Source organism: Procambarus clarkii, chromosome 34 (assembly GCF_040958095.1).
Source record: "Procambarus clarkii isolate CNS0578487 chromosome 34, FALCON_Pclarkii_2.0, whole genome shotgun sequence".
NCBI lineage: Eukaryota > Metazoa > Arthropoda > Malacostraca > Decapoda > Cambaridae > Procambarus > Procambarus clarkii.
Window position 1 is genome coordinate 40,201,518 of NC_091183.1, and position 15,361 is coordinate 40,216,878.

Genomic DNA, 15,361 nt, shown 5'->3' on the forward strand with positions numbered 1-15,361 from the left:
TAATTACCCAGAATGGCGCGTTTAATGACAGCTATCTCAGGTTCAATAGGGTTGAGAAGGGGGGCCATTGTGGCGCTTAGAGGCGGTTTTGATGAGGTTGGGCGTGTGTACATCAGTGGGAGTGTGATTGATGGTGGGTTTCAGACAGGATCTTCGTCCCAAACATGCCAGGCTCGTGTCCGGCCTGGCATTTTTGGCATAACGAGTTGGGTTAAATTTGCTTACATTCAAGATTGATTTGGGTTAAGTTTGGCTTTCGTTAATTATTGCCTTGGGTGCTTTGGTTACGTTAAAGATTTGTTAGGCTAGATTCAATTAATTTGCTTAGGAGTAACCTAGCCAAACCAAATTTATCCTGACTTATTTTTACTTTACCTAATTCAACTAGAAGGTTCGGAAAAGCGAAGCTAACTAGAAGAATATTGCTTTGTTTACTTGGAACAATAAATATATTTGAATTGTACAGGTTTATGGCGATATTTGTATACAAATGATCTGTCCGGAACTAGAAATTGGGTCTCTTTACAGGTAGAGTCTTTGACACGAAGCTAAAGAAAGTTTCAGACTTTTACCTGAATTTGCCTGAGGGCCATAATTTTTAGTAGTCTCAACGGGGACACAAAGCAGGCAGCTTGTCAAAGGCTCCCCATCAACATGAAGCCATAATTCTTAACAGCTGTTGAATACTGTTTGATTAAACCTGTATGTTGCAGTTCGATTAATTGTTTATTAATCTCCATCGGGTGTGGTTCAACTTATTAAATAAAATATACGACAAACCGTTCTAGTTAGTCACTAATGACTCGCTGAAGATTTGGCTTATGTTGGATTACAGGCCTAAAACCCCTCTAGACTGATTTTAAGGCCGTGAAACTAGCATACTGACCAAATTCTCAGTGTATATTCACCGAGAGGCAAGGTAAATCTCCCGTTGTATGTATCCCTTACTGAAGGCTCTGGCTATACAATCAGCAAATATGGTGGGCCTGAGGACACAGGCTAGTGAACAAAGGCTCCTACCAGTAGTTAAGAGTGTAAAACTTTGCATGTAGTTACAGGATAGTTTGGTAAACAGGCAAACACGTTAGATTGGATAACTTTTATTTATTTATACGAAAGTGTGGGTAGTGTGACTTACCACAAGATGGTCCGTCAAAACCTTGAGACGTCGCTAAGTTATCGCCCCTCTCAATACGTCACACTTAGACACTAATTACTGTACTGGTGAGTCTCCTAAGAAGAGAGCACATACAAGACAATAACACAACAGTACTCAGCTAAGTTATAACATTGAGAAGAAAGTACGCAACTTACGTATAACAACGCACTATTTACAATCATTTATACTTCGTTTCATTCAACTTTTCCCAATCCCTGTTGACTAAGCTTAGTCTAATTCTTGAATTATGATTAATTTTGGAACAAGACGTACGACGGTAGAACTACTTGCTGTTATGCTGGTATGCTGGTATGTGGGTGGTAGAGTGTTAGTGGGTGGGTGGTGTTGTCAATGGGTGGGTGGTAGAGTGTCAATGGGTGGGTGGTAGAGTGTCAATGGGTGGGTGGTAGAGTGTCAATGGGTGGGTGGTAGAGTGTCAGTGGGTGGGTAGTGTAAGAGGTGCCAGCAGGTGGTTCTTGGCAGTACACGTGCCATATCAAATAAATATAACCGGTCGTATTTCAGCCTGCCCACCTGATGATACTCCTTGTATTTGAATTTCCCAGAGACTATAGACACCTTACTTGCCCCTATCGTAACAATATACACTTATGCCCAACTTGTGACTCCTACGTGTATGGGACCTGTGAGAGCGTGTTTCCTCCAGATGGGCATCACCAGGTTACGACCTCCGCCTTCACTGTCACACACAACTCTTGGTATTAATATTCAACATAATTTATTATTTTGTATTATGAATGTGAGTTACGAAGACACAGAGTTACGTGTCGATGTGTTGGGAGGCAGCGGCCTTAACCCGAAGCCTCCCAACTGGCAGGAGGCCTCTTGCAACTGAAGAGAAGCACGGCGCAATTAATTGTGAGATCAATTTAATTTAATTTGTCTATTGTTCATGTTTTTTATTAATAGCTTAATTATAATTTAAAAATATATCATTCATGCAGTGACCTGATTGTCAGGAATACTGGAAGAAGATAGCTTTAAAGCTAAGACTATGTAAGAGTGGTATTCACAGTCTCTGTGATTACGTGGCCATCCTAACAGCAACTCCCGCAACAGGATGTACCAAATAATATATGTGCTCTTGTTTTTTCAACGTATTAGTGAGTTCTACGACCTCGAGCGCAGCACCAGCTGGGGTCGGTGGGGTCAGCCTGGCCTTCTTTGAGCCAAAACCTCTTCTAGGTTGCCAAACCCTTGTCCTTCACCCCTGTACACCGGTCTTGAGAAGCCCTGTGGAACCCCAGCGTTATGTGGCCTTGCGAATTGCTCGACTTGCCTGTCGACGTAGGGATCAGTGGTGTCCTCGTGGTACTGTGGTTGAGTGTGAGGTAGATTGTCCAGGTAAACAGGAGATGGACGTCGCGGCGCCTGTGGCGGGGCGCCTGCTACCCCTACTGGATATGTCACTTGCTGGTCGGTGTCCACGCCGGCCAGGCCGTGTTCGAAGCCCTCGGGGTAGTATCGGTCAGCGTAGGTCTTGTTGCTACCGCTGTCTGCGTCCAGTTCCTTGTACAGAAACTCATTCACGAAGTGGAACTTGGAGGATTTCTCGCAGATGTTGTCTTCAGAGCGGGGTATACAGATGAGGTGCACCTGCCAACAAGTCAGTAACTATCAAAAGAAGGCACCAAGCCAGGAAGAATAAAAGGCACCGTCCTGCCAAGAAGAAGTGAACTTTACTTATGGTTTGGTAGTGGCTTTAAGAACTATCAACAGCGGGAGAGTTATTAAGACAACCACAATAGCTTGCTGGTCAACAAGTGTACATTACTTCTGAACTTAATCTACAACTATTAAGTGAACTCATTTTATATACACCGGAAAATGACTTACTTGGTGTATATATGTGTGTATATATATATATATATATATATATATATATATATATATATATATATATATATATATATATATATATATATATATATATATATATATATATATATATATATAAATATACCAAGTAAGTGACTTGGTATATAAATACCATCTTATACTCAATAAAAATACCTAGATTTTCTAAAGTCAATGAACAAAGATTGACTCTATAAATCAACAAAGATCTACCAAAAGCATACAAGCATTTTGAAAATTTAAGGACATAAATATATGTGTTTTGTCATATTTGAGAAAAAAGAATGAAATGAATCACAAAAAAACTAAAAAAAATTCTTTTGTTATATATAATGAACGTGAAGCTTAAATTTGGTAATTATTGATCTACGTCCGCGGCTCATAACCGAGGGACCCGGGTTCAGTTCACGAGTGGAACAGAAACGGTTGGGCATGTTTTTTTCCTGTCACCTGACGCCTCTTCACCTAGCACTACATAGGCACCTGAGTGTTTGGTGATTAATTAGGTTATTAAAACACGATTAAAACAGAAGGGAAAAAGAAACAGGGAAAAAGGAGGAAACCCCACCTCCATGTAAAACTTTGACCCAAATATCAGAGTAACAAGGTTATCGCGAATAACCGAACTCAATTACGGGCTCACCATAGCCTGTGCTACTTGGAACTTGTTCCGAGTAGCTGAATCTATAACAACAACCGCCTCAGTTGCTACAAGTACATAACAGGCTGCATTACATGATCAAATTACACGTTACACTCACTGTGACCTACACTGTTACACTCACAGTCACTGTGACCTACCTGGTGGAAGGAGGCGCCCTGGGGACACAGCCACGAGTGCTTGACTCGGTCCTGGCAGTAGTGGAAGACCTCGCACTCAACGTCCTCGTCGGCGTAGTAACCGTTCTTCTTGTCGATGCAGGAGAAGTGCGAGTCTAGGAGGAGGATGGATAGACGGTCAGGTTCTTCTTCTTCTTCCTCCTCCTCCTCCTCCTCCTCCTTTTCCTGCTCCTGGTTCTCGTAGTCATACAACACCCGGTATGGCCGCTCTTGCGACGCTGCTTCCTGGATGTCGTGGGTCTCTATCACGTTGTACTGGAAAAAATAACATTTCTTAATTCAGTCATTTTTGTTAACTGATTACTGCTATACTCTGCTGTCACTGTCACTGCTTGCGTCGTGATGTAACTGTCACTCTACAGTCATATGATGTCACTCTTACGTTAAATAATGTCACTGCTTACATCATATGATATTGTCATAAGATGTCTTGCCTAAGTTATCTTAGGCAAAGGGCAAAGCGAAGTTTGAGGGGAATAATAACCAATTTCTATACTTTAGAGGCACAAGCAACCAGAAAATAATACTTGCTATCCAAGAATAAAACTGAGTCACATTGTGTTATAAACTAGACGAAATATTGCCAAGTTTGATACAATTTTTTTTATGGGAATCCCTATAAGAATCCCTCAAGCTGTACATCTCTGGTATGATACTTTCTTTACAAGAAAAGATGCCACACATTATCTTTAACCACATTGTCCAGATACTTGGACTAGTTGGTACAGCGGCGACCTCGATTCTTACAGGTCGTTGTTCAATTCCCGATAGTCCAAGTGGCTGGACACGGCTTCTTTCTTCCGCCTTCATATCCCTGTATACTTGGCAGGACCTGTGTGGACATGTGTGATAACTCTCCCATCAGGTGTATCAGCAGGTGTGAACAGTGTGTGGTTAGAAAGTCCAGAGTGAAGTTGCAAAGAAAAGATCAACAAGAGAAAGTGTGCTCCTGGAACAGCAGCTGGTCGCCACGACAGTACTCCACCTATAACACACTTCTCATCCACCCCCCCCCACCCACCCAGCGCCACCCACCCACCCACCCAGCGCCACCCATCCATCCAGCGCCACCCACCCACACCACACACACAAAAAACTCTCCCACAAACTCTCCCTGTACTCTGCGACCCTGGAATCACCCAAAACGATGTTGTTCTCCACGAATATTCCAGCGCAGGCCTGGAGCCACTCTCAGCTGGAACTGTCGACAACTCTGTTGTAATCTTTGTGGGATATGGACAGTTTTTCTAGTGTCCAAGACTCAAATATTATGGACAGCTTATCCAGTGTTCAAGACATACGCAGCATGGACAAGTATTCCAGTGTAATTATCAGTTGTTATGAACTAACATCAGGAGCTTGGAGTGTGGCCTCCGTCCACAGTGGTTAGTCATAATATTTCACCAAATATTCTCTAGGGCTTTGAAGTGCCCAGAAGACTCAACTTTTAGCAGCACAATCGTTCTTGATGTGGGAAGGGGAAGCCTAGCGGCTTACATATTCACCGTTATGCGCGGTTTCTCTATCGCTTAAACCCATTTTCATTGCAACCTTTCGGACGTACCTTCCCTGGCGTCAACTTACACTGGAAGTGGTTCACACAGGTACGTCAGTGTTCAAGTGTTCCTGTTGCTTTGAGCTATTGGTGTTCCGTGCTGCCTCGGTACAAAGTGCTGATATCTTTGGTTTCGAGCCAAAAATGAGTAAATTGAAACGTTTTCTCCTGAAAGTATTCGTTGTGTTCTACAACTCACTCCAGCAAGTCTTCAAGTTCCTGCTGCGATTTGCGAGAACTTGTAACTTATGAAAATGCTTAACTCTTGTAAAGTTTTTTAGCTGTTAAAGCTAGAGAATGAGATAATATTTAGGCCAATGTAAAAGATGTTAGTGTGAAGGATGCTAAACTTACGTGACAGTTCTGAACATGTTTAATAAACACAAATAACTGGCATCTCCAATTCTTGTGAGCCTGTCAGACCCAGTGTTGGAGGCAGTTGAACCATTTACACGTCGAACCACATACACACTATCACAACATCTGGTTAAGATACTTCTGAGCTCATCGTGGTGCAATCGACAGTGAACCATGATGAGTTCTTGTAGCTTCCAAAGACGCAAGGTCGATCCCATCGTATGGCCTCAATATTTTGCCAAATACAAACTTGGATAGGTACAATAGAGTCCTTAATTAATCCCTTAAGGTCCTTAATTCTTGTAAGAACTTAAGAATAACGGAAACAGCAGAGGTCCATTAGACCATACGAGACAGCTCCTATTTATATCCACCCCAACATTCAAGTATAAGAACATAAGGATGGCATTTATGTTCCCATTCAGCTCTCACTTGAACTTTTTCAAACGTGTGCCGAAAATTCCTCGGCGCAAACTTCTTGCTCTGTCAAGACACAGAACAATGGTCGTCCAGCGCGTTAGATACACTACGTGACACAACTTGCATCCATTTGGAACACATGTTGACGACTCGAGTCTCTCGTACGCCGGTTACAAAAGACTTGGTCGAAGTGGAGGTCAGCTCTTGCTTCACCAAGTCCAAGTTACACAAAGCTAGCAACGTAGGCAGCTCAGAGAGAAATGAAAGAAGCAGAGACAGAGATTGAGACTTATATAGACAGCGATAGACAGTAATGGAGAGAGAAATAGGGAGATGAACATAGATAAAATAAATACAAATATACAAAGAAACATAGAAGAGGTAGATATATAGAGATAGAGGGGCAGGGTTGTGGTTAGGCGGAGGGGGGGAGGGGGTTGACTATTGGCCAAACAACATTCTTCCAGAGTATCCACATGAGACTGATATAGCTGGAATGTCTACATGTCTAGTATAATAATAACAATGAACCCTTCAGGGAAGACGACAATTGTTGGCCAACTTATTTCACTGGTGATACGTAGCACTGGCGAGACCTTCCTTGCTCAACACTGGACAAATGCTCGTAATTCTCTCCTTTTTTTCCTTCCTAACCGCTCTGGATACGTAATGTGGGGTAATATATCCAAAGTAAACATCTCTGTCTGTCTGTCTGTCTGTCTGTCTGTCTGTCTGTCTGTCTGTCTGTCTGTCTGTCTGTCTGTCTGTCTGTCTGTCTGTCTGTCTGTCTGTCTGTCTGTCTCTCTCTCTCTCTCTCTCTCTCTCTCTCTCTCTCTCTCTCTCTCTCTCTCTCTCTCTCTCTCTCTCTCTCTCTCTCTCTCTCTCTCTCTCTCTCTCTCTCTCTCTCTCTCTCTCTCTCTCTCTCTCTCTCTCTCTCTCTCTCTCTCTCTTTCTCACGGTACATGCACCACTCGCCTCAGTTTCGAAACTCAATGTTTTTTTCTTCAGAAAACAGAACACTTTCTGGTCTTATTCTTAAAATAAAATATTTGTGTCGCTTTTTCACATTTTAAGCTCCGAAGACAATTGAATTTGTGCATTATTTTGTTTTTTCTTCTGAGTGACTGTCAGATGTTTGTTGATGAAGCAAAATATTAAGAAACGCCATTGTTGAGTAATCCTGTACTAACATTTGAACCACGACTGGGATCCTGTTCTGACATTTGTACCACGACTGGGACCCTGTTCTGACATTTGTACCACGACTAGCACCCTGTACCAACACTTGCATTACAACTGTCCCAGCCTGCATTAACATCTGTTCCATGGCTCACAAACAAGGTTCGAACGTTTGTATAAAACCAAAATCCTGATCGAACGTTTCTACCATTAATGGCATTATTATTATACAAACGTTCTAACGATAGTTGGCTCAACAGCAACATTTTAGCTGCACTGACAGGATAGATCACAGGTTTTGAGTCTAAATATGAGGATTTTTGTAGTGATTAAGTTGCAGTTAATTTCTGAAACACAAGTGGGTGGGGTGGGGGGGGATGTGTGATTGTTTGAGATGACGTGTTGATGTTTGCTCAAGAAGCTGTAACGTATGAATGGAAATATAGATTGAAATATGTATATATGTATGTTAAGAATGAATTATAAAAGTGGAAACAAGAATAGAAGGTTCACTTACCAGAGGCAACTGGTTAGGGTGGGAGGGGCGACGGTCTCTGGCGTCCAGTTGTGAGTGTGGCCGAAGAGGTCCAGGACTCTGGCTGTGGTTGGGCCGAGCAGCAGACACGATCACCACCTCTTTAGTCTCCTGTTCGTACTGCTGACCTCCTAACTGTTGCGGCGGCTCTTGTAGCTCCTGCTGAGACTTCTTTGCTGCGTCTGAACTCTGTACGAGTGGCTTTCTTGACCGTGGGGGCTGTTGCAGCTGGGGCTCCTCTTCTTGCAGCGGAGTAACTTCAGATACAAGCACCTGAGTGACTCCTCTTTGGTGCTCTTCCTGAGGCGATGTTTGTTCCTGTGTTTGGTGTTCCTGGTGACGCAGTTCGTCCTGAGCCTGTGGTGGGGAGAAGATGTCTGGCTGAGGTACCGGAGGCCTTAAATGCTCTGAAGGAAGTCGCGAATCAGCGGTCTCCCGAGCTGACTCTGGATGCTCGTCGTCACTGAAGATCGGCAGAAAGTCGCCTCCTTTTAAAGCCTCCTCTTCTCCAGATACAATAATATCTTCTTCCGGCAGGAAGTGTGGATTGTCAAAGTGTGGTCGAGGATCTAGAGGCAAGTGCCCTGTGCCTTGTTGGGGGTCGAAGGGAGAACCAAATGACCCAGTGCCCTCCTGGGTAGGTGGGCCATGGTAGAGTGGTCTGGATCCACTAGAATGAAGGGACGGTGGTGGCCCCCTGAATCCTGAAGGAGGAGGAGGAGGAGGAGGCCTTCTGTGTCTGGATGGGGGCGGCCTCCCGCCTCCATGAGAGAAGGGGCCCACGTCGAGCACCTGCCGACGTTGTGCGGGGTGAACTCTGTGTCCGGCCAGCTGCTGACTCTCCACCACAACCACCGTCAGCGCCGCCGCCACCGCCATTACCACCAAGTCTCTCATTGTTTATTACCTGCGGATTTACAACAGAATTTCAGATCACTTGCACATACAAATAATTTTTTTTTAGAAAGCAAACGTCAGATTTTATTATTTGCCTGAGACCTGTTATATTTATGCTGATAAATATATATTTGATCATTATTATTATTAATTAACTACTTGCTAAATGTATGTGATAAATTATATTATACATCCTAAACACATTCTAAATTATATTTAAAAAAACATACTGGGCCTATGAATGTTTAAGTTTCTCCTGTCCTCTACAGAAGTAATTATACAAAACGTGAAGATTGTTAGCTGAAACAGTCCATTTTTGTACGTTCAACCAAATCGTTGCTATAAGTACTATAATTTTCAGAGGCTTGTGTTCTCTGGTCAGTCCGTTCTCTGTATTTACAACTCCGTAAAAATACAACAGTGTTGCCTAATGAGAAACATGCGAGCCCAAGTAATCCACCAAACCCATCGAGGCCGATGCATAGAAAACATCAATATTTCGGAACTTTATTTTTTACTAATACGTTGCAATATAAGTGGTTTCGTCGATTCTATAAACAAATTGCGACGTATTAGGTGAGAGGACAGGTTGCTGTGTAAGCTTCGAGCTTGACATAGGCTGCATACGTTGGACTGGGCTTGACATTGAACCGAGTTTGACAGCCTAATGACGTTGAACCGAGTTTGACAGCCTAATGACGTTGAATCGAGTTACATAGACTACCAACTACTTAGGAACTTGCCTTGAATGCTTCAAGATAATGCTTTCAAGCTTTACTTAGAATGGCTGCGAACAGATGGATAAGCTGAGAAGAACAATCAGACAAAATCAATATCTTAATAATCACGAGTAACAAGCACCAACAACGGGCCAACCCGTTCGGCAAGTTTTTATGTTTTTGGCTGAGTGAAAGGTGCAGGAAGTGACAAGCGGTAATGGCGGGAAAGACGTTTAGTCATTTGAGATTCTTTACCTCAGGCCGTTCTGCAACAATAAATTATAATTGGTATCACTCTCTCCGTCTTTTGTTCCAAGTCTCGCGCGCACCCGTGTTGTCCGCAAGAGTTACCACCGCCACGCCTGCGTCACGTTTGCGTCAGGCCTACGTCACACTCTTGCATCAAACCTCAGAAACGCCTGCGTCACAGCCTTGTATCAAAACCCGGCCACGCCTGCGTCAGAGCCTTACATCAAACACCTGTCACACCTACACCACACGCCAGCGTCAAGCGCCGTCTACGCCTGTGCCACAGCCCAGCGTCAAGCGCCGTTCACACCTACGCCACACGCCAGCGTCAAGCGCAGTCCACGTCTGTGTCACACGCCAGCGTCAAGCGCCGTCCACGCCTGTGTCACACCCCAGCGTCAAGCGCCGTCCACGCCTGTGTCACACGCCAGCGTCAAATGCCCTCCACGCCTGTGTCACACCCCAACGTCAAGTGCCGTCCACGCCTGTGTCACACCCCAGCGTCAAATGCCCTCCACGCCTGAGCCACACCCATACCACACCAGCTTTATCCCCACCAACTCACCCGGGCCACATCATAAAACCTACATCACCAGCATAGCACCCACAACATTATCACCCTTCAAAACATTGTCCTGCACCAGCATTGTCTTTAATAACTACAGGTGAGAATCTGGTGAGTGATCTCACCAGAGATCACTCAGAGATCACCAGGTATAATGTTGACCACCTAAACTATAAAAGAAGAATTATCAGGAGAAAGCGCAATGCCACCATGACAATACAGTATAGCACCTGGAAACAATATGAGGACAGGTTAGAAGCTGAAATATGAGCACAGGATAGGGGTTGGGTTAATAAGGCAGGATAAATTATAAGGACTTGATAAGAGCTAGGATATGACAACAGGACAGGAGCTGGGATATGAAAACAGGATACAAGCTGAGAAATAGGTAAATATTAGTTTGGAAATAGGCAAATACTGGTTGAGAAATAGATAAATATTATTGGGAATAGGAAAATAGTGGTTGAGAAATGTGTAAATACTGGTTGGGAAATTAGATAAATATTGATTAGGAAAGGCAGTTGCAGATTTACAACAAGTTTGTAAAGTAATAATCCAGAAGGAAACTTACTGTAAACTTTCTGTAAAGTTAGACAACACAAGAGTAGGGAAGGTCAGATGCTTTCCATGGGCAAACACACCTCATCATCTCCACAACACAACCTTAACAACCCCCAGCACAACCCCAACAGCCAACACAACACCAACATAACACCAACAACCCCAGCATAACACCAACAACCCCAACACATCACCAACAACCCCAACACATCACCAACAACCCCAACACAACACCAACAACACCAACACAACACCAACAACACCGACACAACACCAACAACTCCAACACAACACCAACAACCCCAACACTTCACCAACAACCCCAATACAACACTAACAACCCCAACACAACACCAACAACACCATCACAACACCAACAACCCCAACACAACACCAACAACCCCAACACACCCCCAACACAACACCAACAACACCAACACACCCCCAACACAACACCAACAACCCAACACAACAACCCCAATACAACACCAATAATTCCAACACAACCCCAGCACACCCCCAACACAACACCAACAACCCCAACACAACACCAATAACCCCAACACAACACCAACAACCCCAATACAACACCAACAACCCCAACACAACACCAACAACCCCAACACAACACCAACAACCCCAACACAACACCAACAACCCCAACACAACACCAACAACCCCAACACAACACCAACAACCCCAACACAACACCAACAACCCCAGCACAACCCTAACACAACACTAACACACCCCAGCACACCCCCAACAACCCCAGCACACCCCCAACACAACACCCACCGTGTAATCCGTCAGTAAGGGTGGTAGACAGTCACTGACGCAGGGGACCACTCTACACTACTGTAGCTTTCACCTCGCTCGCCGCCTTAAATAACTGCGCTTTTGAGAAATGTTTCTTGTGGACCCGCCCCTCAATTGTTCCCGGGGTGTAGTAGGTGTTCTCTCACCCATTGGTGCCCGGGAGGGTGTTCTCTCACCCACTGGTGCCCGGGAGGGTGTTCTCTCACCCACTGGTGCCCGGGAAGGTGTTCCCTCACCCACTGCTGCCATCAACACTTGATGATATATTGGACTTGTATCCAAAATTGACCATGTAATGTATCAATCATACAATGTATATATATGATGTAACTATATAACCTGAGCTTGTAAAAGCACCTTCATCACCTTCAGTGATTAAGTGCTTAATTGCACACTAGTTTCTTTATCAGCTACCTCACCCTGTCAGGGTAAATGAGACAAATGTATGTGAATGCATGTATGTGTGTATATATGTATGTGTATGTGTGTGTGTGTATGTATATGTATGGGTATAAAGCAAATATGGAAGCTGATCAGAATTACATTTCACCTTTGTGAATGTACATTAATGACACTATGTAAAAGACACATCTAATACTTTATGTAGGGCGTACGTAAATCTGTGTATCTTTGTATTTACGTATGTAGGTTAGCTTAGCATTTCAAAAGCACCGAATCACCTTCTGTGGTTGAGTGTTCAATAAACCCTTGAACTGTATGTTTAACACTTCTCTAACCCTGTCCATGGAGGACAGAAGAAAATGTATATATGCTGGTTAGCATTGTAAATGTGTGGCCACGTCTGTGGTAGAAAAAAAAAAAAAAAAAAAAAAAAAAAAAAAAAAAAAAAAAAAAAAAAAAAAAAAAAAAAAAAAAAAACTGCTGCCCGGGAAGGTGTTCCTTCACCCACTGGTGCCCGGGAAGGTGTTCCTTCACCCACTGGTGCCCGGGAGAGTGTTCCCTCACCCACTGCTGCCCGGGAAGGTGTTCTCTCACCCACTACTGCCCGGGAGGGTGTTCTCTCACCCACTGGTGCCCGGGAGGGTGTTCTCTCACCCACTGGTGCCCGGGAGGGTGTTCTCTCATCCACTGGTGCCCGGGAGGGTGTTCTCTCACCCACTGGTGCCCGGGAGGGTGTTCTCTCATCCACTGGTGCCCGGGAGGGTGTTCTCTCACCCACTGGTGCCCGGGAGGGTGTTCTCTCATCCACTGGTGCCCGGGAGGGTGTTCTCTCACCCACTGGTGCCCGGGAGGGTGTTCTCTCACCCACTGGTGCCCGGGAGGGTGTTCTCTCACCCACTGGTGCCCGGGAGGGTGTTCTCTCATCCACTGGTGCCCGGGAGGGTGTTCTCTCACCCACTGCTGCCTGGGAAGGTGTTGTGTATTGTAAATGTACATCATACAATATTTGTTTCTGTAATTACTTGGAGATTCCACTGTGTGGAGTAACTCGTGTTCATTCCAGCCGCTAATCCGGGAGAGTTCACTCTAAAGCCTGGAGTGTACCGAAAATAAAATGGAAAGTCTTTCCGTTCAACTCTCCCTAATTAGCTCAGTATTTCCTCTCGAGAAGAAAATAGTGGACACCTGGAGTGGTTTGAGGGAATAGTTTGCGAGGCAACTGTGTAACGCTTAGGGAAGCTCGCCCACCTGCACCCATACGGCGGTTCACGTACCTGCCCCTTTAGGGAGGGTCACCCACCTGCCACTTGAGAGAGGTTCACCCACCAGCCTACGTAGGGAACTTCACCCAACTTGAGAGAGGTTCACCAGCCTGTCTCTTTAGAAAGGTTCACACTTAAGATGGTCTTCCACCTCCTTCCTTCCATATATAAATATATATATATATATATATATATATATATATATATATATATATATATATATATATATATATATATATATATATATATATATATATATATATATATATATATATATCATATTGGGACCAATTTATTAGTAAAATTAATTTATAAATTCTGTAATTTATTGATAATGATAAAAAAAAATTTTGCTTGGACGAATGTTGTATTTTTTGTATTATTCTTGTCAGTGGTCTGTAGTGTAGTTCCCGCTGCATACTCTAGGTCAGAGCTGCCTTGCGGCCCGACCACTATCAATACCATCACGAACGCTATTGTGGTTTATAATATATTTTTTAAAATGTCTTCTTTATCATTTGTAAACTTTATTACTAAATATGACAAAAATTACCAATCATTTTTCTCAAAAGTAATCTATAGATTCTACGGATGGTATGTATAAAGTGTGGATTGTTGTATCCTAAAATAGCCTACGGATTAAATGGTTTCCCAAGTTCGTAGACAATAAAGTACTTTTATCGTGACTGTTGCATGAACAGCATTGTATATAGCCTTACCATGCATCGGCAACAGATAAATAAAGAGGAGAAATTTGTGAAGGCATGTGTAACCAAGTGTGTGAACTGAGTGTGTAACCAACCAAGTGTGTGAACTGAGTGTGAGAGTGTGCCATTGGTATGTTTACCCTTCTTAGACTAGCGCCCGCCTCGGCCTTGATGCTCTTCCTAAGTAATAATAATTATTATTATTATTATTATCTACAAGAAGGTACAATTGGTATGTGAGATTGCGTAAGATTGGTATTTTTACATTCCTGCAAAAGCCACTACTACGCATAGCGTTTCGGACGTTCACCTCTCTCTCTCTCTCTCTCTCTCTCTCTCTCTCATTTATTTCCACACCTGTTTTTTTCTTTTTTTGTGTATTTTTCCCGGGAGCATCATATTTTCGGTTTAAAATCCTTTTAGTTTTTCGATCATAGGTAATTTAAATGAGTTCAATTTGAGTCATTCTCTTGTTATTATTATTATTAATATTATTATTTTTAATATTATTATTGTTGATAAATAATAATAATAATTTATTATTATTACAGTATTATTATTATTATTATTATTATTATTATTATTATTAGTAGTAGTAGTAGTAGTAGTAGTAGTAGTAGTAGTAGTAGTAGTACTAGTAGTAGCAGCAGTAGTAGTAGTTGTAGTTGTAGTAGTATTAAGTAATGGTAATGTCTTCTCACAGACATAATAACACAGGATAAAAACCCACACTTGTGTATTTGTGAAATTTAAGTACGTAATTTACACCAAGTCTCTCAAACTCTCCTGAGTGCTTTACCAACGTCTGAGTGCGTGACTAGGCTGCGACTTACATCTCAACGTCCAATGATACTATTCCTTACATGAATTTCACAAATACAAAAGTGTGGGTTTTTATCGCATATTTATGATATTATTATATCATTGTATTATTATAGCATTGTTTGTTTTATCTTGATTATTTGTATCATTATTAGTTTTATTATTATGATGTGGAGAGCAGTAAGGTGGGCGTGACGGGAAAGGTAATAAGAGTGAGGGGAAGGTCAAGTGTTGGGTAAGTGTGTGTGTGAGGTATGCGTCAAGGTCACCTCACATAATGGTACACCTTTCTCCTGGCAATTATTGTGCACAGTTACTGGAGTAATAGCTCTGTATGTGGGTCCTGCTCTGCCTCATACTATGTGGGTCCTTCTCTGTCTCTTATAATATGTGGGTCACTCTCTACCTTATGCAGTATGTGGGTCCTTCTCTACA

The 15,361-nt window shown here is 43.0% G+C and overlaps 1 protein-coding gene across 2 annotated transcripts; it reads right to left on the reverse strand.

The window, feature by feature from the left end:
* Positions 1-1,098: 1,098 nt before the first annotated feature.
* On the reverse strand, positions 1,099-12,590 carry LOC123762108 (uncharacterized). 2 transcript variants are annotated; one of them, XM_045748426.2, is made up of 4 exons: positions 11,713-12,590; positions 7,906-8,830; positions 3,839-4,132; positions 1,099-2,776 (listed from the first exon to the last, which is right to left on the reverse strand). In XM_045748426.2, exons 2-4 carry the CDS (start codon positions 8,818-8,820, stop codon positions 2,330-2,332), a joined length of 1,656 nt encoding a protein of 551 aa, XP_045604382.2. In that variant the 5' UTR covers positions 8,821-8,830; positions 11,713-12,590; the 3' UTR covers positions 1,099-2,329. The 2 variants fall into 2 exon arrangements, with proteins under 2 accessions (XP_045604382.2, XP_045604384.2); XM_045748428.2 differs by lacking the exon at positions 11,713-12,590 and adding an exon at positions 9,795-9,892.
* Between the last annotated feature and the right edge of the window lie 2,771 nt (positions 12,591-15,361).

Excerpts from the sequence above, each read along its gene's own strand:
- LOC123762108 (XM_045748426.2), bottom strand. The coding sequence starts at position 8,820 with ATGAGAGACTTGGTGGTAATGGCGGTGGCGGCGGCGCTGACGGTGGTT. Across the intron at positions 4,133-7,905 it reads ACCCTAACCAGTTGCCTCTG|TACAACGTGATAGAGACCCA; the intron begins GTAAGTGAACCT and ends TATTTTTTCCAG. Across the intron at positions 2,777-3,838 it reads AGGGCGCCTCCTTCCACCAG|GTGCACCTCATCTGTATACC; the intron begins GTAGGTCACAGT and ends ACTTGTTGGCAG.